The sequence below is a fragment of the Xiphophorus couchianus genome, chromosome 7 (genome assembly GCF_001444195.1).
Source record: "Xiphophorus couchianus chromosome 7, X_couchianus-1.0, whole genome shotgun sequence".
Taxonomy (NCBI): Eukaryota; Metazoa; Chordata; class Actinopteri; order Cyprinodontiformes; family Poeciliidae; genus Xiphophorus; species Xiphophorus couchianus.
In genome coordinates, this window is record NC_040234.1 from 19,294,935 (window position 1) to 19,319,653 (window position 24,719).

Consider the following 24,719-nt stretch of genomic DNA (forward strand, 5'->3'; position numbering starts at 1 on the left):
GTGCCACAAGCTGATCACCCCCACTCTATGCAAACTGATTCAGGCAAAAGGAGCTTCAACTTAAGATTGAGTGTATTTACTCTACAGTACCTGAAAATACTGTGAAAATTACTTTTTAAATACCAGTATCTACAGTAGAAATACCAACATTAAAATATTTCTAGTGGTATTTTGCTGTATTCTAATTTTCTGGGAGAAAGATTTTTGATTTTGCATCAGCTATAAGCCATAATCTTCAAAATAAACTGTAATTTAAAAAATATATATATATATTACTGTGCGTAGTGAATCAAAACATTGTATCAGCTCTTTTTGAATTGAAATGTTGAACCAAATTAATTACTTCATAACATTGCAGTTGATTGAGATTCACGTAAAGCAGTACATAGAAGACCTGCCACAGTAGCTTCTATCATTAGCTTTTTTGGTAACACCAACTGATACAACATATACTCTAATCTTGTTTTAAGAAAAACATAAAAAATAACAGATGTTGTTAGTGATTTCAGCCTTTATTAAAGCAAAGATTTTAGCAGATCAACCCCAGATGAAACAGAATGTATGCATGATTTGAAATAATGTATCAGCAGGATGGTCTCTTCTAGGCACAGAGTTGTTTACTTCCTGAATTCCTGAATCAGCGTTCTAGTCATTGACCTAGATTGCAACAAATCCTCAGAAGCAAAAAGGTGGAGTCTCACAGGGATTATAGAGAAGAACTTTACACCCTTTACATTTTGTTGGTCAGCACAGCTGCATCTGGCATGTTCTGACCTAACTTGTGTTCGTTTTTTTTCACCTAAAGTTCAGAGTGACAAACTGTGCACACATTATCTATATTAAAAATGATCATACATTTCTTTAATTAGTTGCAGAGTTGAATTGGCAGACTTGAAATGTAAAACTTTTTGGTCTATTTCACACATCACAGATGATTTAAGCTTAGATAACAACTCGAGACCTTTATTATTTGGTGTATTGCAAGATCAACCTTTCCCTTGTTCAAAGTGGGCCACCATAATACTCTGAAGCTTGATTGCAGCATCCTGATGAGCCCTTCTTATATCTTATTTGACACAGCCCTTGAAATTCGGCCTACCGGTTCAGTTTTTGGCTCGTCAGATCAGAAAATCGTTTTCCTCAGGCACTGAGTCCTTCAAATGCATTTTGCGAAACGCCAAGTGGGCTGTCATTTGTCTTTTTACTCTGTGATTTCCACTGAACTGCTCTTCCATGAAAGGCTGACTGATGACTGCAGTGCTTTTGACAAGTCCTCCAGTCTCTGCTGAGTACTTTCAAAGATCTTAAAAAAAACAACAATCACATTTGAAAAACTTTCAGGGCACTGGCCATTTCCCTCATTATAATATACACTGACCCACTCTAATTATGGTCATGGAAAATCTTATTTATAATGCAATGCAGTTGGAAAACACCAAAGATGATTGATTCTTTATGATTAAGACAGGGCTCTAGTTCAATATTTAGTTTCCTGCTATAATAATGTGATTGGTTACAGATGTTTCTCTCAGTAAGGATGCATTTCTCTAACACTTTGGCTGTCAGCAGGTATGAAGAAAAAGAATTATTATCCAGTGTGTCTTCAGTCATTTGGTTAACATACTGGCTCAGTATGAACTGCATGAGAAGCTGTTGCCACCAGGATCAAAATCACCAGCTGGGCTAGAGGGGTACATTGAACATCCATTTATCTCTCACTAAAGTCTGACACTGCATCCAAAAATGTAACCTGAGTTAGAGAAAGCAATTTAGCAGTTTTGAGCTGAAATGCTACTGATTTCTCAGAGTACAGGTGAATTGAAAAACAAATCTGTTGAGTGTTCGCAAAATATCAGTTCATCCAATACTGGAAAAAAAAAGAATGAATTTCTTTACACTAAAAAACAAGAATGATAGTCAAGGTTGTTATCAGCAAGGAGTGCAAAAGCCATCTTTAGGACATTATCTTTATGGAAAAAATCCCTGCTTCAGAAACACAATTCAGGCATCAATTTTACACACATACTATTGGGTGGCGGAAATAACAGGGAAGATGGACAACAGGATTTTCCTTTCTCTGCAAAGTTGACAGTCTGGCTTTGGTGAGCCTATTCAGAAGGCCCAATGTAGACCTTTCAAAGACCAGTTTTGATTTTGTTTTGGGTAATCTTTTGGAAAAAACAAGCAAACAAAAATGTTAGTGAGAGTTTATTTATACAATGGAACCTGCATATAAAATTTTAATCTGTGTTGATAAGAGAAAATCTCAAATACATTTCTACTTGTGCACCTAATTCTTATTTTATTCATCGCTGAAATTGTGTCATTCTACCCTCAACACAGAAACATTCAGATAAATACTTAAAGGTTTCAAAATCCACAATACATTCAAACCAGTCATATGTGTAAATAAACTTCTGAACATCACTGTGTTTGTTTTTAGGAGTAACAGTGCCCCTGAATCTGTAGAACTATTTTTAGCAAATTACAATTTAAAGTTTTGTTGCATGTTACAATTCCAGTTATTGCAGAATACAAATTTGCATTAATAAAATAATTAAAAAGACAGTTCACAACTAAAAACAAAACAAAAAGAAATGAATTTGACAGTAAATGAACAAGGTGCATAAAAAACAAACAAAGAAATTGACAAATTAGCAATACTGAATCATAAATGCTGAGATCCCTACACTTCTGCACTGCACTGAATAATATGATTTGGAATTTTTTTCATGCTAGATTTAGGGTTTATTTTTTATTAATTATATACTAAAAATAACTTTAAAATGTTTGGCTTTAAATGTCTGTAAGCAAGAATGTCATTTATTCATTTATAGACTCGAGAACATTTATTTAAAGCTGTGTATTGTTCTACAAGGGAAAGGCATCAATATGTTAAAGTATGCCTTTTCATGTCATTCAGTCATTAATTCATCTTCCCCAATGAGCCATTGATATTACATTATGTCATCATTCCTTACTTGTTTCCAGTCAGACCAGCAGCAATTCATCTATTACAGTCCACCATGTTTCGATAACATTGAGCAATGTAATGAAGTGAATCCGAGCAGTAATACAGCTATGGGGGATGAGTTCAGCTCTGATAACTGTTCACAGAACAGTGCTGCCTGAAGAGACAAGGGTGATAAGGTGGCAAAGATTGGATCATGTACTGAAAAATATCAGAGAGAATGTTGCTGGTGACTGTAAAACATCCAATCACATTTGCTAAGACGTCTGCAGATGTTCATTTGTTGACTGCCGAGCTGCAGGCTTTTGACAGTCGTACATGATTAATGTAGCCATTCATTACTGAGGCAACTGATGAGGAAATTTTAAACTTTTCATTTGGGTGACCTTATTCTCACGCCTAAAGCTGCAGTTCTTTGATGTAGCTGCTGCATGAGAATAGTTGAAGACTTTTGCTACTAAATATACAAAAGAAGAATGCTATGACCAGATGATGGAAATAAAGTGAACTGAAACATCTCACTACATTGTCTTGCAAAGCTGCTCCTGTCTAGAATCAATCACACTCTGTCACAAGCCTTCCAACACAGTGGGGGTGGGAGGGGGAGTGTTGGGGGTTGCTTACTGGAGACAACAGCTGAGGAGCATCGGTCTATTTCTGGTTTCCCCCATAAGAAGTCCCGATCTGCATGTCTGAGAATGTTGCATCATTGCATGAGATATTGTCAGCGATATTGGCTCCTAATCCAGAAGATTCAGTTATCAAACACCAAAATTAAAATGATAAATGTTAACTAGACCAGCATATTTTTCAAGCCAGTCAATTAATAGGCCAATGTACCTACATGGATCAAGTGTTCAAAGTAAAATAAAAAAGGATAATAAGGTCTGCACAACAGAACAGCTGGTAGCACTGCTGCTTTGCAGCTAGGAAGTCTAGGATTTGAACCTAAGCTTGCTCTTTCTGCATCAAGTTTGCATGTTCAGCCTCCTTTCATGTGGATTCTCTTCTGGAACTCCAGCTCCCACAGTCCATAAACCTGACTGTGAGGTCATATTCAGAGAGAAACAGTTTCTCTATTTCTCTCTTAAGGCTAGGAGAAAATTGTGTGTTTCTGTGTTTCCCCATGAAAGGCTGGCAACTTGTCACCTCTAGAGGAACACCCTGGTGAACCCTGGTGCAACAGAGAGGCAAATGGGAGCTAAAACTTTCACCAAAATAAGAAATTATATCCCATTTTTACTCAGAATAATAAGATATAATATTTGTATTGATTATAATTTTTTAAAAAGTTCATTTAAAAAAATGTAATTTCTGTACAGCAGAAGAAGCAGCTTGGAGCACAGTGACTTATTACTTCATAGTTTCCGCCCCTCTTCGGATAGACCCCTCTGCCTGAGCGTCTTTCTCTTCACTTGCTGTCCTGTCCCACTTTCCAAGATCAAATACACACTCATTGTTCCCCACACAAACGCGTGCACGCAGGGACCAGACGCGATTGCTGTCCGCCTGCCGCGTGTGCAGCGCTCTTTTTTTCCTTCCGTGACATACAAGAAGACCTGCTTGATTTAGGTAGGAGTGGTTTTATGGGAATTTTTAAGTTTTAAAAAGTGCTTACTTGAAGGATTTCCCCCTGCATTCTTTGCGAACACTGTGGTGATAAATGGATGAATGAAGGTGGAAAAGTGAGGATTACTTCGCCGAAGTACACGGATGGATTGAAATCATCATTTGATGTAGAAAATGAATAATTCCTTACAATAATTTATGCCTCCGGACCAGAAAAGTTTAAGGTATGTTTTTTTTTTTATCACTTTGGATTCATAACATATTCTAAAAACATGTCTCTGTAAGATTTGAACAAGACGAAAAGTCTCAGTTATGTGTTCAGTTTACGTTGAAGTGGTGTAAATTTCAGCGCTTGTGTGTGATTAGATAAGAAAGCGCAGCGAAGTTTCTGTGACTTATTGTGTCTCATTCTCCTTCTGTAAGTGACTGACATTAAAATGAACTCTATCTAGCACCATCATCATCATCATTTTGGTCACCATCCAAAGCTCATGACCAGCATTTAGGGTTTAAATGCATATTGACGGGTAAATTGAAAGCTTCTCCTTCAAATGACATTTCATTTTTAAAAATAAATTTCATTATTACAAGTTAACTTTCCTGGTAACTTCCTATGTAAATCTTGCCCAGACTCCAAATGTTAAAGGGGTACGGTGTAATAGGGGAAGATGAAAGATTAAGGGTTTCATAGTACTTAAACGTTAACATTTTTACTCATGGAATTTATTGTGTTGTACATCTGCAAATATTTTTCCAGTTATCATATTTTAATTTTAATATAACAACTACCATGTTTAGCTTAAAAATAAATAAATAAATAATAATAATAATAATAATAAAAAATATATATATATATATATATATATATATATATATATATATATATATATTGTGTGATGCACAGCAATAAATCACTTTTTGATTTTTTGTTGTTGTAAATTTTTAAATGTGAGTGTGACTAGTACACAATGATTCCCATCTGAACTGCAGTTTGTGGTGCACTTGTCTGTCTACATTAAACTTGACATCCTATTTCATGTTGGCGGTGATAATCTCAGTTTAGCTTCTCTCCCTGTGGGTGAAGATGCATCAGACTGGGTCTGCACTATTGGCATTGCTGGCACTTCTGGTGCTCACACTTGAGATGTCCAGCGGCCAGTCCTGCCCCAGGAGCTGTAACTGCTACCAGGCCAATGAAGTTCACTGCACCTTCCGATCACTACTCATCATCCCACCTGGCCTGCCTGAGCATACAAGACGGATTAATTTAGGGTATGTGAACGCACAGTTTAGTTTTTAATTATTAGAATTCTCTCCAACACAATGGTCATATTCTGATGCAGTAGAATACAGTGTCGATTTTTCCAAACTATAATGCAATATAAAATCTTTTAGTAGTTGTAAGATATGCATAACACATGCCAAGATAAGTGGTTCCTATTTAGGAGTGAATAGCAGTGAATGCTGCTAGTTAGTGACTCAATCTGCTGGGTTTCCTTAGATAAAGAATTGTTTCAACCAATTTGGATAATTAATTGAGTTCAGTGTACCATTTGATATCTAGGATAAAGTGGCATGTATGTGTGATGGAACTTACTTTTTTGTAAACAAATGTTCCTTGAGGCGACATTTGTTACGAATTGGCGCAATATACATAAACTGAACTGAATTTAGTTTGTACTGCAATAGAATTAGAAAAAGGTCTCATAACCAGAGGTAACTCTTGAGGGATTTCTTCACTTTTTGCTTGCAATGAGACTTTCCTGGACAAAGGAATTCTTGAGCTAAAATTTTCAAATATTTTAAAAGGTATCTCAAAGGGTTTTTTTAGACTGAATAGCAGCAACATATTGTTGGCAAGGAGACTCTATGTGCCGGACACAAGAAATAGTATAATTACAGGAAGATATTTTCACTTCAGCGTACCTTCAGTGTACTCTGGATCTGCCCTAAGGAATACTGACTCCTTTTAAAATGCCTTCCAAACCCTCCAAATAATTTCATTGTTAGAGGTTTGAATAACTCCACAAGCCTGCAGGCTATGTTGTTCAGTGATTTAGTTGCTTGTTGCATTTCCCTTGGTAAACTGACTTCAGGGGAGATGTGAGGATAAGAGTGATTCAAGACTTTCAATGAAACAAGGGTACAGAAGCTGACTAAATACTAAAAACTATATATATATATATATATATATATATATATATATATATATATATATATATAGAAATACATATGCCTCAGAATATCAATGATGCCTTTTTGCTTTTGCAGGTTTAATAGTATCAGCAGACTTCATGACAAATCTCTGGTTGGGTTAAGGAGAGTAGAGCTTCTGATGCTCCACAGCAATAACCTCCAACATCTTCCAGATGGAGTGTTTAAAGAGATGAAATCGCTTCAGGTAATGCAACAAGATACAGTACCAAATGGTACCCAAAGAAGCAGCCAATATAAAGTCCTTTTTGTTAATAGTTTTTTTTAAAAACAACTTTTCAGTAAAATGTGCAGACAATTGGTAGCATTGTAACCGATGTCTACAAAATAACTGACAGAATTAACATCTCAGCAGCTAGCACTTAAAAATAAGCAATAGGAAACGTGTTAAGGTGGCTACTGAAAGAAATTTCTTATGTCTGGGCAGTGGGGATTGGCTACCCTTCTGTGCTGTGTACTGTGTAAGTGCAATTTGGCTAAACACTGGCTGGATAATGACACTTAACTTAGGAGAAAGAGAAGGAGGAGCTCAATCATTCATGAAAGAAGTCTGTTTCAATTTCTTTTTTATTTGCTGGAAGTTAAGCTCTCAAAACTGTATTTGCACTCTACTTGCAGGATAAAGTCTTCATTGATCTCTGACTATGGCAGATGAACACAAACTCCTTGTCAGAAAGGATCTTATCATTTTTGATAACTTGAGTTAGGAAGGAATTAACAATATTTGAGATGTTTGTCAAAAGGCTGCAACAGTCCACAAGATTCCATTTTCCTATCTCCATTTATTTCCAATTTCTTTCAAACTAATGCATAATTTATGTATCATGATTCCTTGCCCTTTCAGTGACAAGAAACATGCTGGACACTTTAGCAGCAACCCTAGGGCAGCGTTTGGAGTCCTTGGGGGAACTGATATTACACAGGCAATTGTACCCTTCATCTTCGAGACAGATGCTGATATATTTTCCTTACTGGGATAATAGGACCCATATTTCCATGTGCTGACATTGTCACGTGCTAAATCTGTCAGCAGCTGGAAGTGTTCCAGCTAAGTAGCTTCCCTGGAGGGCAGAGGAACAACAACAACAACAATAATTAATAATAATAATAATAATAATAATAATAATTTTGTATGCATAAAAGTGGGGTAAATTCTTCATATGTGCATTAAATTTTAATAGATTTCCTACAGTGTGATATTCTGGATCAAAAGCTTAACTGCATTGGAGTTACCACCAGAGCAAAAATAATCCTTTTAGTTCTCCCTGCTTCTGTCCTATGTTCATAGCATATTGTGTGCTGTGGACTGTTTTTTAGATATAAACTGGGAAATGGAGAGCTGTAAGAAATACCTTATGTTCTAAAATCTTCATAAATTCCAAGAAGAGTTATTATTCAAATCCTTATGCTGTTTCATAATTGTTCTAAATTCAATTTCCAAGCAAGTGGCTGCCACTGAAACACTTAGATCCCTTGCATAAGACTTGCTTTTTCAATCAGCCTTGATGTCTGTTTTTCTAATTTGTACTCCTCACTTCACCCCTTTTTTCTTCCCCCCATTGCAGATACTCAAGTTGAGCTATAACAAGCTGAGAGAGATCTCTTCATCTTTGACCTTCTCTGGCCTGACATCACTGCTGCGGCTTTACTTGGATCACAACCTGCTCCAACACATCCACCCCCGGGCTCTGCTCCAGCTGCCTAGCCTCAGGCTGCTTCGTCTACAAGGCAACAGGCTGCATCAGCTGCACCCTCACGCTCTGTGCACGCTGTCCATCCTGAATACATATTATTTTTCTACTTTGAGGTGAGATTTGACAACAAAAATGTGTAACAGTTCACAGCCCTGGTGGTGCTTGAGACAATTCCTCATCAATTACATGAAAAAATGTGAACATTTGCATGTTGGATTTTATTTGCACAATCAAATAAAAGAAGGAACAGAATCATATATGCACAGAAAGCGAATGATTATGGAGACTTAACTAATTTGTTCTTTCACAATGTTTGAGCCAGTGTCTTTTTTTTCAGACATCTAGACCTTTCCAACAATAGTCTAACTATCCTGCCTGAAAAGTGTGTGACAACGGCACCTCTGCTGGAGACTCTGGTCCTGCAGGCTAATCCTTGGAGCTGTGACTGTAGAATGAATTGGTTTCTCTCATGGAGTCTTGCTCACCCAGGTGACTGCTAAGTCTAGAAAAAAATATTTTCTTTCTCTATACTTCTTCTTATCATCCTTTATTGTATGCTATTTATTGCTGTATCTTTGAATAGACAAACTGTAGAATAGAAAAGGCTTTTTTAACTGGCTAAAAAATTGTGACCAATCCATTAGATGTGGGTAAACCTACTTTTTGACAGATCTAATTTACACAGATGCCCTTGACCATTGTTTTGTCACACATACGTCCTTGTTTGGCACTCCCTTATTTTTGCAGTCTGTCTTGTTGGCTTTATTAAAATGTGAAAGAAAGCTGAACCATGAAATGTGTGCCATTGATATGCCAGGCTTAACCTGCCATGACTAATACATGAAGACAGTGCTGATGTGTGGCAGCTGATATATAGGGTAATGATTGTGCTGTGATTAAAAAGTGATGCATTGTGATTCGCGAGATGAAACAACCACAGTAAATTAGCAAGAAACAAAAAGGGGTAATGAATGCTTGAAATAAACTGGTGTGACTAATCAATGACTTAATTTTCAAAAAAATATGTGCAAATTACTAAAGCATCACATTTCATTATATTTAAATACAATGACAACAAAAGAATATATCTATTAATATGAGAGATTTGCTTTGACAACATTCTCTCTCTCTCTTTCTCTTGCTCTCTTTCACTCTCTGTCATTAGGCTTATTGAAATGTCCTGGTGGTCCTCAGTGTCCAGTTTGTGCCTCACCCCTGTCTCTCCAGGGCCAGAATTTGCTTGATCAGACAACTCTACATTGCATGTCACCGATCATCAGCTTTCCTGGAAAAGAAACACCTTTAGAATCAGACCATAGCAAAATCCAACCAAGTGAGAAGTTCAGAGAGCCTTTAGGCAATGTCACTCTGGGTCTTTCTGACCAACAAGGATACAACATTGATCTAAGTTGTAAAATTACTCACTCTACCAATTCCCCAGACATTGCTCCTCCTCCAGATCTCTCCTGGAGTTCTTCTTCTCCTCTCCCGCTCGCTTTGTCTCTCTCCCTTGACTGCCCTATTCTGGGACAAAGCTATGAGAAACTTTGGAGGATTTTGGCTTACTACAGTGAAACTGCAGCTCGCCTTGAGAGGGAGATCATGTTAAGTAAAGCTCCGGCATTGGCCTACCGCTACAGACAGGCACCAGAAACATATGGATATTATCACACTGGGATCAAAGCCTCTGTCAAAGCCAGACCAGAATGGTTACTACAATCAGCAATTAGTATTCAGCTTGACAGAGCACAGTCTAACAGTCATAAAGTCCAACTTATCTACTCAACAAGAGTTTCTGCTCATCCTGATCCAACTTTTAATCCCTCACTGTCTTCCCCTACTTCTCACCCATGGGTAATGATTTTAACTAATCACACTAACACAGCAGTTACAGCAGTAGGAATAGCAGGCAGGAACATACAGCTATCTTGTCCTGTTCTTAGTTCTAGTAATCCCAGTGTGCAATGGATTCTTCCAGATGGATCTAAACTCAATAATCCTTCCAGCAGTTTAGATGGAAGGTTCCAGCTATCAGCCTCAGGCCTACTAGTACAAAGAGTACAGCTCTCTGATGGAGGGCTTTACCATTGTGTTGCCAGAGCTGGAAGAGATTTCGATGTCCTTCAATTACGTCTGGCAGTACAAGAGTCTGCCTTTCCATATACAGGTGAGCTAAGTGGACCCCCGGTCACTGGAACCATTAAAGATGTTGTCACTCTGCCCTGCAGGATATCTGGTTCACCAGAACCTTTGGCAAGTTGGATTTTGCCAGATGGAAATGTTGTGTGGCAAGGATTAGCTGTATCAGGTGGATTGAAAGTATATTCAAATGGAAGTTTGTCTTTACTTACATCAACTCTGAAGGATACAGGATATTACCGCTGCATTGCTGTCAACCAGTATGGCAGTGACACCATGTCAATGCAGCTGATATTGAAAGCACAGCATATTTCTGCCCTTGAGACTTCATTACCTAGAGGACCTCAATCAGCTGCTGGCAGGTCAACAAAGATACCAGTCACCATTTTTAGGCAGATTGATGAAGGATCAGGAGATGAAGAAAATGAAGAGGATGAGAAAACCTCCACTGGTAAAAGGAGATATCCAACATCTCTCCAACAGCGTCCAAACAGACAATATCTAATTAATAAGTCACAAAGATATGGTCGTGTTAGAGAGGGACATCTTAAAGGGATTGGAGGACCTATTTTACCAATTAAGCAGAAGAAACACCGCTTTCAGAACAGACCCAGAATAACCACAAAGAAACACAGGATAGACCCTCAGAAATGGGCTGATCTCTTGGCAAAGATTCGTCAAAAGACCACCAACAGCACCAAGTCAAGTCATAGTCAAGCAAATGCAGAAGAAAAAACAACAACTGAACCTATATTTGAAGAAAAAGATGAAGAAATTAGACAAGGAGAAAAGGGTGACAATAAAGACAGAAGTATATCTCATGACTTACAGGAGAAAACAGAATCTGAAGGTTCTTCAGTTGATGATGCTATTGTAAAAGAAGAACAACCACAACCCATTCAACCTCCTGATAAGGATGTACAGATAATACAAGCAACACAAACCATTGCAGAGATATATAATGTGACTGAGCAGCCACATGTGAATCTAGAAATTGACATAAAAACACAGACAGATAAAGAAAACAAACAAACTGTAACAACAATAAACCCAGTGACAGAAACAGAGCGTGTCACACTTACTTCATTATCAGGGGCAAATGTAATAGCTCTGCAATCAATTGTGTTGGATGAGAAAGTACCAAATCTAAGCTCTAATAGGACCAGGCCACAGAATCCTTTACAGGGACTTTTCCCAAATGCGATTCCAAACTCCCAACCTCGAAGACCCTGGGACACCCGCAGGAAGATTGGACAACGTAGGCGAATTAACAGGCCAAAGATTCAGCCTGTACCCTCACCGCATCCTCACTCCGACCCGATAAACTCAGTAAACCAAGCAGAGACACTTAACTCAAGTCCAGATAAAATCACAAAGTTGTTGCCCTTATCAACTACCACATTTCCACCTATTATGCTGACACTGGGAAACAATGTTAGAACTATTATAAATGGTGTGACTGTGACTCCTGTGTCCCCAACTGTTTCCGACCCTCATTTTATTACTATTTCAAAATTTGAATCACCTCCACTCAGTCCCTCCTCTACAACCCCACACACATACACAGACATGATGATTAATTCAGGCAAGAAACAAATAACTGAGGAGTCTACTTTTAACAGCACACCAGCCCCCACTCATGCTACCATTATCATTTCAGAGCCACATGTGCCAGAACCCGATAACAGAACATTTACACATGCTGCATGGGCTCATACAGCAACACAAACAACCTTAGGCAAACATGCTGAGAGACCCCCGAGCAAACACAGCAAGGAGTTAGAGATGAATGTTTTGGGTGAGTCCCACTTTTCAATCACTCATTCTCTCACTGCTTCCTCAGTCCCCAGTGCATCTTTAACCACCACCAGTGCAGCACAAATCATAACTACTTCTTTGGCTGCTCCCAAGAGAACTAGTTATTTTAGCAGCACTAAAAGTACACCAGCCTCTACAACTAATGAGGACACACTCCCCACAACAACCACGGCTGCTATAATAAGTCCCACCATGTCTATTTCAACCCCCATTATCATTCCAATATCCAGCACTCCCAGTCAGACTTCAGCTCTGTCCACCTCAATGACTTCTACAATCACTTTGCCAACTACTTCCTCTACTATCTCTTCAACTTTGACCTCCGACACTACGTTCAGGCCAATAATTACAAGGCTAAGCACCACTTCTAATCCTTCTACCAGCAAAAGTAGTTCTCCAGTTTCAATAAATGCCATCCCTAAAGTGTCCATTTCCTCTTTTTCTACTACATCCACTGATTCTAAAACCACTCTTCCAGCCACAACAGAAAGTATTCTGACCACAACACCTCCATCTACCACAAAACAATCTACAGTTAAAACTTTTTTTTCCACTACCACCACAATGGAATTGACAAGTACCAAAGCAATAACAAGAAACACTAAAGCAACTGGCCAGGTTGACCACCCTGCGAATGGTCAAAACAGGAGTCAATCACCTACTGACTGGAAGAACCATGGAGTTAACACTATTCCAGATTCACACAGAAGCAGTTTTCATCAGCCTTCCCCATCACTTCCTGCTTCTCCAACGGTAAGTTTTCTTGCTTCACTTGAATTGTCATATTGCAATTATAAACTATTATGTACTTGATCAGGATTTTATTTTATGGATTAAAAAATATGAATTGGAAGTAAATTATACATTGAGAATACTGGTGAACATATGGCACTATGAAGTAGAAAAACTAACCAGGCAGCTCAGGGATAATGTGGAAACATTTAAAGCAGGGTTATATTACAAACATATCACAGTCACACTGTGACATGTGGAAAGTGTCACACACTTTCCATTATCCAAAAATGGTAAGTGTGTGACAGATCTGCAAAGTTATTTAGCCATGGCTATTCACCTATTCACACAAGCCAAACAGTGAAAGGTTTTCAAAGAAACAGCCCCAGGGTCTTTGTTACCCCGATTGGAACTGCAGAGCTCTGCATCATTCTGCAAGAATGGGCAAGAGTTTATGACTTTAGATGTGCAAACCAGTTGAAGATATTAACCGAGACTTGCCACTGTAATTGCGCTTAAAAGTAGTCCCAGCATAGTCCCAGAGGGGCAGGAAATACAATTTATGTCATTTTATTTATATAAACATTTTGAAATACATTTATTATTTTTTTCCACATTATTTTATCTTGATCTGTTTCAGAAATTTTAACAAAATACACCTAAATGTATTTTGTGTTAAAAGACAAAATGTTAACTACTTTTGGGGCAAGTTCATGGGTGCTTTTTCAAAATAGTGTAATATCTGCTTTCTCCTTTTGTTTTATGGTTGTATCAGGTATGGTCATGGAGGATAAACACAAATTACATAACAGGAGAAGAATAGCATCAAATATCCTAACCTCTATTTTTTGTTCATTTGTTAAATTATTCCAAATTTTTATACATTTCTTATTGCTGCATTATTGAGTTTTTCATTTGATTAGTAATTCTTTCAATGCATATTGTAATAAACTATGTACTTCTTAAATGTAAAACACAAACTAAAAGTCAGTTATTTAAGAGTGTTGACCCAGAAAAAAGAAGTACACACACACACGCACCCCCCCCCCCCCCCCCCCCGCCCCTCCACATACGCTCACACACAAAATATCCAACTGTGAAAACCCTTGAGGGCAAAAACTTCGCTGGAATGCACAACAAATCAAAAAACAATCTAATTTGTCCCCACATGACCGTCTGATAAAATCCAAATGAGGTTCATCACTACCCCCTTATTTGACCGATTTTTAAACCTCATACTGATCTGAAGAGACAAAAAACACATGGCAAAAAAATCTACAGTCAACAAACATAATGTGTTTTAAAGCTCAGTCTTATGGAATTTAGATACTTAATCCTTAATTAATAGCCAGACGTCTGCTGTCTATCAAACTAAAACTAAATCTTTCAAAGACCACAAAGAAATTGAAATGAATTTACTGACTGTACAATTAGTTGTTCCCAGATATTGATTTTATATGTGATGTATTAATGGAAGGTTTTGGAGTATATATTTATAATGTGTACTGCAAAATGTATGGTATTATTATCTACTTGATAGTACTCACACAATTATGTTCATTAAATGCGTATGTTGTATAAAAGTTCAAAGCTGCAGCTCCTCTCCTCATCTTTGCTCCATCTTTGGCCCATAAACATCAACAAAAAACAATCAGGCAGTAAAAAAATCCCTGTATAACTCGATCGCTTTAAAGGTTGTAGCTTGAGCTTTCAATTAATATCCACCATAATCAAGTTCAAAGCAAAGGTAAAAGCAAAGGCCTAAATTACCAACACAGGACTTTACAAAGCTGAACTGCATCTCTACCACCTGTGCACACACTGACATTTAGCAGACACAAAGACACACCTTGAGAGGAAATGCTACAGCTCTTTTTATTTTGGGGAAGTTGCCAATGTTTGCCTCCAAGTTTACCTACTGTAGCTTTTTGATTATGTAAAACCAGACTTTATCCTTTAATCTCTGACATCGACAAGGCTTTGATTTTTTCCATTAGATGTTTTTATTTTTGTCACCTGTCTGTCTATAACAAATCCTTGTCTTTGTAACCTGTCAGTTGTGTAGTAGCATTGTAACAGAATTGTATATTGTTTATTGACATACAAGACCCACAAAATTCTGGTGAACTGATACTATATTTGCAGTGTTACAGTGTTATTTTGGTGCTTGAAAGTTTTATTTATTTGATTAACTTGTCTTAATTATCCACTGCACAGGTTCCAGTTGTTAGATCTAGGCCAAGGATCGCAGACCCTCACATCCGCACCATGTCAGTACCGGCAGGCAGCACTGTAAACCTGGTGTGTGAAGCTCAGGGAGAGCCAAAACCTTCAATCACATGGACTAAGGTTGCTACAGGTATACACCAAACAGAGGACATGTACTCAGACATAAATATGCTCCATTCCTTGGAGAAGTTTTAAAACTAGAGACAAGGCGTATTATTTGATTCTGTTATAAAGAAAAAAACATAAAATATTAAAATTTCACTCTTTGATAGAAACCTTTCTGATTGCTTAAGCCTGCAACAAGATTTGGTATGGCAGAGCAAATAAGAACTTATTTTACTGTGATGTAAAAAAAAAAAAAAATCCATTAGCACCAAACATTATACACTAGCAAGCACATAATAAGCTTTTCTCTGGCTTGCCATGTGGGAAAAACACTGCAAGCAAGTAATGGAACATTTTCTGCACTGCATCACTGACTTCACTTCAAGCTGTGCCATTCATTGTGCCCATATTTCTCCTTTCTCGCTCTGGAACTTTTTCCCAAATTTGTCTCTGTTCTTCCCACCCCTGCCTTCTCATTACTGTTTTCTCTTTCTGCCTTACTGCCTCACCCCTTTGCCTTTCTTTCAGGAGCGGTGATGTCAATCCACTCCAGGGCTCAGCGTTTTGAGGTCTTGCCAAATGGCACCCTTGTTATCCAGATTGTACAGGTACAGGACAGAGGAACATATATCTGCAGTGCAAGCAGCTTGCTGGGCCGTGACAGGTGGGAATGCTGATTTTAGAAATGAATACTGATGAGCTTGTCTGGATAGCATGCCATTTAGAACACAACATACATTATAATCAGTTTTATTCACCGAGGCATATGGTAAGAGAAAAAAATAGCAACAGTGCAACAGTCCCTCCAACAGTGGTTAAGGCTCCTTAAACTTTTTTACATGTTGTTATGTTACAACTTGAGATTTTGCACAATAGAACAACACGAAGTAATAAATCATTTTAATGTGGGAGGGAAACTGCAGTTTTTAACATTTATTAAAAATAATATCTAAAAACCATATTGTTTTGTACATTTATGTGTAACGTCTTTTACTCAAATACCACAAAATAAACTCTATTGCTACCAATTACTTTCAGAAGTCTTTGCATTGTTTATTCTTATTATAAATATATTTTAACTTTGTTACATAAATGAACTAACAGTGTCATAAGAACTGAGGAACACACCAGAAATTCACACAAAAACAATAGTTGTTAAAATTAATCCAAAATATCTCATTGTTCCAATTCACTTGGACCGTATTCCTGTAGAAAGCTCCACAGAAACGTATTCCGTTTGAGAATTTGTGGAATAACTTAAACATAGCTCTTCATGGATTGTCTGGTTTGACTGATCTTGAGCTATTTTGTGAAGAAGAATTAGGAACATTCTTAAATGTGCAAAACCACATTTAACCCAGATGACTTGCAGTAGTAATTACAATGACTGGACACTGTACAAAGTATTAACTCAGATGGGCTGAAAACAAAAGCATGCCACACTTTTCAGATCATTTTAAAAAATAGGCTTTGAAAACACACAGCATTTCCCTTTGCTTCACAATTATACATTAATTTGTATTGGCCTATTGCACAAAAACCCAGTGCAATAAATCAAAATTTGTAGTGACAAGGTGACAACAATTCAAAGGAATGGGATGTTTTGGAAATAAACTATATTCATTATTTGTTACTGCAAACATAATGAGAAACTGATTTATACTCATCCAGCAAACACAACTCTATCTACATGAGGTCATGAATCAGCTTTTACTTTTTTCCTCACTGAGTCAAATAAACATTTATATCTTTAGATACTTCCCAGAATCCAGTGCACATTTAGAGAGTGCAGAAGTGTAGAATGTGTATGTTAACATTTCTTTATTGTGTATGTGTCTCTTCTTCTTCTTTCTTACAGGTTGCTCACCACACTAGAAATCTGGACACGCCCGCCTCATACGCAGCTGATGCCTTACAAGGAAGTTACCATTCATCAGGGTGGCCAGGTTCACCTGGAGTGCCAAGCAGATGGCGTTCCAGCCCCTTTGCTGTCCTGGGTTCTGCCTAATCGTTCTACCTTAACCTCCTCTGGCACCTTTTCTAATCGAATCCATATGGACACAAATGGGACCCTTCACATCTCGGTAACATTACCCACTGACCAAGGAGTCTATCGATGTGTGGCATCCAACTCAGCTGGTGCAGCCAGCGCCTCAGTGCGTCTCCATGTGTCCTTGCTCCCCCCGGTTATTCAGCAACCCAGGGAGGAACACCTGCTTTTCTCTGTAGGTTGGCCTGTTTATGCTCACTGCTCTGCCCGAGGGGCCCCAACACCAATTCTGCGTTGGCAAATTCCAGATGGGACGCTTGTTCGACCATCTCAGTTTCTTAATGGAAATCTCTTTGTCCTGTCAAATGGGACACTCCATATTCGCAATGTGGGGTCAAAGGATACAGGGAATTATGAGTGTACTGCTAATAATGCTGTAGGGACTACTAAGAGGACAGTGACAATAGCGGTTATAGATGGGGAAGCAAAAGCCAAAAAAACATCCAATTCATCTTTTTTCAACAAAGTCAGAACATCGGTAATCCCAAGCCAAACCTCAACTGCATTCAGTCCAAGTAAATTCTCTCCTGTAAATCCCTCTGACAGATCTAAGAACTTGTCGATCAGCTCAAGCCCTTTTAACTCTTCCTCTAGCTCATCTCTCGAAATCAATAAAACTGTAAAACCTTACCCATCACACTTTCCTGACATCAAAAAAGCAAATCCCTTCTCTGTTTTCTCACCTTCTACGGTGCCAACAAATAACACCAAAGTATCACCCAGAGGAAACAGCACAAGAGTTGCTTCTTCTTTCCATACTAGTGGAAAAATCTCAACTGTTTTGCAGCCTCAGCCTGTCTCCCCCTTCACTAAAGCCCACATTGTCTCTACATCACCCTCTGCTACTATTGTTAACTATGAGGGGACTTTGAATCTTTACTGCTCTGTAAGTGGAAACCCTCCCCCAACCATTCTATGGAGAACCCCCACCAGAAAGCTTGTGGACATGCACTACAGGTACATTTGCTAAGTGTGTGATCAAATCTTTGTTAATTCTTTCAATGTAGCCTGTATATAATATAACTTTCTGGCCTTTTGTTTGTGTTTGACTTTAAGTTTTGACCAACGTGTCAAGGTGCATCCTAATGGCACGCTGTCAGTGCGAGCAGTAACGGAGAAGGACAGTGGAGACTACCTGTGTATCGCACGCAACAAGGTTGCTGATGATTATCGAATTCTGCGTGTGTCTGTGGTTACTCAGTCTCCCAGGATTGACCCAAAACACTCAATCAATCAGATGGTGTCATTTGGAAAACCTCTAAAGGTAAAAATAAAGCCATAGATCATTATCTTTTATGTAATGAAAAAAATAAGTATTATACTTTTCTTTGTTTCAGTTGAACTTCTGTGTATTTTTTGGACTAATGAACAAAAATGTGTCTCAGCATATTACTTCATTGTTACATATGACTGGTGATCATTTATAAAGTTCTAAAAAATTATCTTACAGAGAACTGTATATCATGAGGTGAAAATAGGGCTGAATCTGAAGACTAAAGATTTTCTTATTTAAAGAAATGAAAACTGGACATGTTATATAACTGGCTTCTGTGAATCACAGACAGCTGCCTTAAGGGGACAGTAATGCACACATAAACTTTTATGAGATTATTTTTCACTGAGGCCTTAAATATTTAACGCAATAAATGAGATTTTATATGATTATGAAAATGTGGTGCCCTATATTTCAATAGAGGTAGTTATGAGCTCCTAGAAAGATCCTTTAAGAGCAATTTAGTTGAAAACCGATTAGATAAACAGAAAACATCCAGTTATTTAACATACAGTGTTATTGCATCCAATAATGATGTGGAAAAATATACTTATGGATTTCATACAGGTAGACTGCCAGGCCTCTGGATTGCCTCATCCAGCTGTGCATTGGAAGTTACCAAATGGAACCACTGTGAAGAGTGAGCTATTTCAAGAGGACAATAGGGGTCAAAGACGGCAACATACTGTTTTTGACAATGGGACGTTACTGATTCCAGCAGTTGGTGAAGGAGATGAAGGCGAGTATATCTGCTACGCAGAGAACCAGGCAGGCCAAGATTCCATGAAGGTATGTAACACTATTTATTCTGCAGAAAAAATGATTACATCACCTGATTGTTATTACAAAGTTGTCTTTGTTGATATAAATGTGATTGTAAGACATACATTTTTTCAGGTCATAGTGAAGGCCATGAAGACGACCCCACCAAAGTTCACTAATGACAGAGGCCATAATTTCATCAAAGTGCAGCAGGGAGAAACTGCTACAATTCCCTGCAGGACCACAGGAGATCCTGCCCCAACAGTTACCTGGTTTTCTCCATCATTCATTATTATACCACAGAACTTGGGATCAGGCCTCTCTTCTCAGCGAGTTGTGGCCATTTCCGATGGAACCCTGGAAGTGAGTTCCGCCCAAAAGATTGACTCTGGAAATTACACTTGTCGAGCAAGCAACTCAGCTGGGATAAGGAGCATGGTGGTGACCTTGGAAGTGGAGACTTCTAGCTCTGGAGTTATAGCACAGGTAGAAAAAGGACAAGGTTGGAGTGTAAAGAAATCTGATGGCAATCACAGAGTCATTACTGCAAGAAAAATCAATCTTGGATCTAATGTTGTAACTGCAAGCAAAAGCAGAAGCAATAACAGCTATAATGATAACCATAGTAGAAAAGTAAACATAGTTCCTAATACCAATCTCAACTCCGTATTCAGTGGCTCGAATCCTACGCTAAGAAGTTACAGCCAACATGAGTTTAAAAGTCCTGTTGGAGGATTTTCAACACGACGGGGTAATACTGGGATAATGGCTGGGGCAAATGAGGCACAGAATACAGGCATTAAGATAGACAGTACTGGATTAAATAGAAACACACCTAGCATTAAGAGTAGAAGTGGTAATGTAGATCACAGCCAAAGCACAGGTAGAGGAGAAAGTACTGAAAGAAATCCTGAGATGAATAATAATGAAGTCATTGCAGGAAAGAAAAGTAATGATGCTATTACCAGCAGAGACAACAGCAGGTTAACTCGTATTTCAACAAATGGCCAAAGTATTAGTGGTAGTTTGTCAGATAATGGAGCTGGTACAAGCACTCAAAGAGGACATGTTTTCAACAGGAACAGTCATGCAGGGGGAGGTAATGATAACAGAAGAAATAGTGTTTCTTCAAGTAGTAATTCAGATACACATCTGGGTGGGGGGAAAATAGCAAAGCACCAAGCAGTTAAAGGCCAGGCTGTCACTTTGCCATGCCCATACCAAGGTTATCCTCCAATTCGTTTGGTCTGGCTTCTGCCTGGAAATGGCATGCTGCCGGCTCCTTACTACGGCAGCCGACTCACTGTGCATCGGAACGGCTCTTTGGAGTTTCAAGATGTACGTGTGAGTGACGGTGGAAATTTGGTTTGTGTTGCAAAAACTGAAAGAGGTGACACTTTAATGCGGGTCCAGCTTGAAGTGTCAGAACCAGTGGTGGATGTGAAATCCCAACAAGGCAGAGAAGTGGAAAATATACAGCAGAAGGAAAATTTAGATGCAACTCAGTCATTACCCACAAGGACAGTATCGCTTCTGCAGCATTCACAGAGGGGCCTTGGTATGCCAGACAGGTCTCACTCTATAAACTCTTCACCGTCTGGCTCAGTCTCCAAACCCACAGTAAGCACCAGCACCTCCCCTCTAGTGAGCACCATTAATGGAGAGACTCTCCGACTGCATTGTCCTGCCTCTACAACCAGGGGCTCTGTTTCATGGACAATGCCTAGTGGCAAGATACTATCCAGAGGTGACAGTGGTGATCTAGGGCGGTATGTGGTGCAAGAAGATGGAACACTAATAATCAAACAGGTTTCTGTTTTTGATCGAGGCAGCTACATCTGCAGGTTTTCCAGTCATGACTCTTCCTCAGTCTCAGTCACCACAGTTCCTGTCATTGTCATCGCCTACCCTCCACGCATCACAATCGGTCCCTCCCCTGTCACCTACACTAGAGGCGGTGTTGCTGTGGAGCTGCCCTGCATGGCCATAGCCACCCCGCGAGCAACAGTTAGTTGGGAAACACCAGACCTGACACAACTGAGTGTAATGGGTCAGCCTCGTATTTATGGCAACCTCTACCTGAGTCCTCAGGGTTCATTGGTGATACAAAACCCGACACATAGGGACACAGGATTTTACAGATGCATCGCCAAAAATGTAATCGGAGTGGACAGCAAGGCAACCTATCTGCATGTTATGTAACAAGACAAAGCAACTATATAAACACTAACCCTTTCAAACTTGATGCAGAGAAACAGAGACGCAGCCTTTAATGAAATAAATATTTGTATTTCCCTGGTGCCCAAAGGAACTGCAAAGCACTGTTCCTGACATACTGCTGTAACTCAAGAACAGAAAACATCCATCATATTTACTTCTGGTGCATAGAGTTGCAAATCACGGAATGTTTCATACCGGAACTTGACACATTTATAGCACGCAAAAAATAGCTAGAGTGAAATTCCAGTCATTAAAGGTAAACATTCTGCATGTTTTTGATGTTTCTCTACTCTAAAACATGTAACTCTAAAGGCTGACTCACCTTTTCAGTGTATCATCAAGTTCTACAAAGCTCTGGCACCAAACAGTTCAGTCAATTTATTTGTGTTAAACCAGAGAAACTTACAGAAGACCTGCCATCAAGAATTAACATTAAATATCAATGTAATTTTTAAAACTCAGTTTAATATGGCAGTCATTTAAAAAATATCCAAATATGTACTTTTAATCAACTGAGATATTTTCCTTCAGGTTTTGTGAAAAATAATTGGACTTTTTGCTTTTTTTTTTTTTTTTTTGCGGGGTATGTCGGCATTTCTAAAAGTAATTATTTCAATTAGAACATCAACTCCTGGTATTTCACTGAGGTAACACATATGTGTAACTGTGAAGTGTGAGTCTGTTAGAATGAATGGTGTAAAATTTAAAGTGTTCTACTGCATCAGGATAGGGCACGTCGGTCCTTAAAAGTGATCACACCCTTGTTAAAATAGTGAGTTTTATGCTTTCGTTTGTTCTGTGAAAAACGAAAGCATAAAAAACACTTTTTAAAAATGTTTTACAACTGTAATGTGAGATGTCCAGATATTCTTTTGGGGAAAAATACAAGACAGAAAATATAAAAAAAACACTTTGTTTTGTAAGTGTCCATATCCTAAGTTTCACCTTTTGATTCAAAAACATTTACTCTTATTTTGTTGGAGTTTGTCACCATGCTATTTGCTAAGTAATATTTTTCCAATCTGTATTCAGACATTTCATAAATAATGAAGACATTTCTTATCCATGGCCCTTTTCAAAACATGATAAAATACAGATTCATCTAAGAGTGTTTACATTTAAGAAATCTGAGTAATTGCAACTTTTTATTTGTATTATTTCCCTCTAAAAGTATTTGTTTTTTTATTGAATATGAAACATGTCACTTTAATAGATAGAGGTTTTGAAATGATTACCTTAACTTGGATTTCAATCAAAGTATGTGCACTTTTTACATTTACTTTACTTCACCTGTGAAGTCACTGATAATTTTTTTTCATACTTAATGATTTTTAGATTAAAGTTGAATTCCTTATTTAATTCAGTTCAAATAATTATCATTTAATTTATTGAGAAATAATTTTAGACTGGATTCACTGTGACATTTAGCATTCTGACGTTAGTGAACTTTTATCAAAACAGATGAAGCATCTGTATAGTGCGGCATGAAATTAAGTACATTTTTATTAGATTGCTATTGTGTCAGTTGAATAGCACTGGGACAAATTTCATAACGCTGATGAATTTATGTGCTAAGGATGACACCTCTAATTTGCTAAGCATAGGCAGAAGGATTTTTCAATGTATCCAAACATTATGTGGGTGTTTGGATTAGCTGGAGATGATATTTTTTCAGTACAGTGTCAAGCAGCTAGGAAAGAAATGCTGAAGCATTATTTTATAAGAATACATTTTCTTATTCTATTTAAGTGTAAGGCAGATACGTAGTACTTTGACAGGTGTCTAACTTAGAGACCCTTACCTTTCTGTAGCCATGCTCTGACTCTTTCCGGGAAGCAGATGCCAATCTTTTTAAAAAAAAAAGAGAAATCAAATACTGCAGAAGTATAGCTGTGGCCTAAACTGTCTAATCTGAAGCTCAGCTAGTTATCTAAAGCTTTATGATAGTCACTGAATAAACTAAACTATAAGGCTTTTTTTTTTTTTCTTGTCTTCTCTCTGTTTGCAGTTTAATGCCAAATGATCTGTTATTCTAAGACCCTGTTTGATCTTATGTAAAAATTTTTATTTTATTATTTCAAATGTCACAGAATAGTACAAAAAATAAAAACAAAACATAGATCTGATAGGTTAGCTTGACATTTAGCTGCTTGGTATTAAATTTTTATTTGCTGACGATATGTTGAACTACCTGGGTTTGTTGCCATGGTGCAGATGTAGCAAAAAGTAACACACAGGGGCTGTTGTGATGGCAATCTTGAACAAATCTGATGGTGGAGTATTCAGTGTGAAGAGCTAAAATTTACAAAAACCTCTTCAGGACTTTCAAAATGTTGTCAGTTGGGAACGGGATTTGGTACAAAGCTTGTCTAATGGACTATTGTTTTGATTTAAATACATATATTTAATTACGTGTATATTTTAATAACTTGCAGTAAGTTTGTGCACAAAGTCAGCAGTTGGTCTTTTCTCAATTATTTTCTTTAATGTTTCCATCATTACATTAAATTATTTGTTTTGTAAAGACTCACTTTATGTAACATATTTTTGTACTAAATGGAGATAATGGTTTAATTATGTATGTTGGGTGTCTTACTACCCAGCTGTGGATTCCTGCTTTGTTTTTAACAGGATTCATTTTATTAAAAAAATAAAACAAAACAAACTGTTTACCCTCTGTGGTTTTATAGTTTTGGTCACAGATATTGTGAAGTGTTTGTGTGACTGAGTGAGAAAAGAAAACACCTTGTATGAGGGCAAGTGGGAGGACTCAAACCTTTTCTGGAGAAATTATGAGAACATAAACTCCCGATGCTTGGCTCAGCTGTCTGGCCAGGAAACAGGTTCTGTACAGTAGATGAGACACATGTTCATGACATCATGTTCTCCTCTTTAGGAAATGTAATAAAACTCTGCAGCCCTTGCTACACCCCTTCCACACTG

The 24,719-nt window shown here is 37.9% G+C and overlaps 1 protein-coding gene across 2 annotated transcripts; it reads left to right on the top strand.

Annotated features, from left to right (window-relative positions):
• Positions 1 to 4,399: 4,399 nt before the first annotated feature.
• On the top strand, positions 4,400 to 24,719 carry LOC114148220 (immunoglobulin superfamily member 10-like). 2 transcript variants are annotated; one of them, XM_028023320.1, is made up of 12 exons: positions 4,400 to 4,764; positions 5,599 to 5,812; positions 6,812 to 6,941; positions 8,320 to 8,561; positions 8,786 to 8,937; positions 9,614 to 13,158; positions 15,355 to 15,496; positions 16,000 to 16,135; positions 17,330 to 18,478; positions 18,578 to 18,785; positions 19,362 to 19,583; positions 19,692 to 24,719. In XM_028023320.1, exons 2-12 carry the CDS (start codon positions 5,625 to 5,627, stop codon positions 21,756 to 21,758), a joined length of 8,181 nt encoding a protein of 2,726 aa, XP_027879121.1. In that variant the 5' UTR covers positions 4,400 to 4,764; positions 5,599 to 5,624; the 3' UTR covers positions 21,759 to 24,719. The 2 variants fall into 2 exon arrangements, with proteins under 2 accessions (XP_027879121.1, XP_027879120.1); XM_028023319.1 differs by having other exon boundaries at positions 5,625 to 5,812.

Coding starts and splice junctions, on each gene's coding strand:
- LOC114148220 (XM_028023320.1), top strand. CDS start 5,625: ATGCATCAGACTGGGTCTGCACTATTGGCATTGCTGGCACTTCTGGTG. Junction 8,562..8,785: donor TATTATTTTTCTACTTTGAG/GTGAGATTTGAC, acceptor CTTTTTTTTCAG/ACATCTAGACCTTTCCAACA. Junction 18,786..19,361: donor CATTTGGAAAACCTCTAAAG/GTAAAAATAAAG, acceptor GATTTCATACAG/GTAGACTGCCAGGCCTCTGG.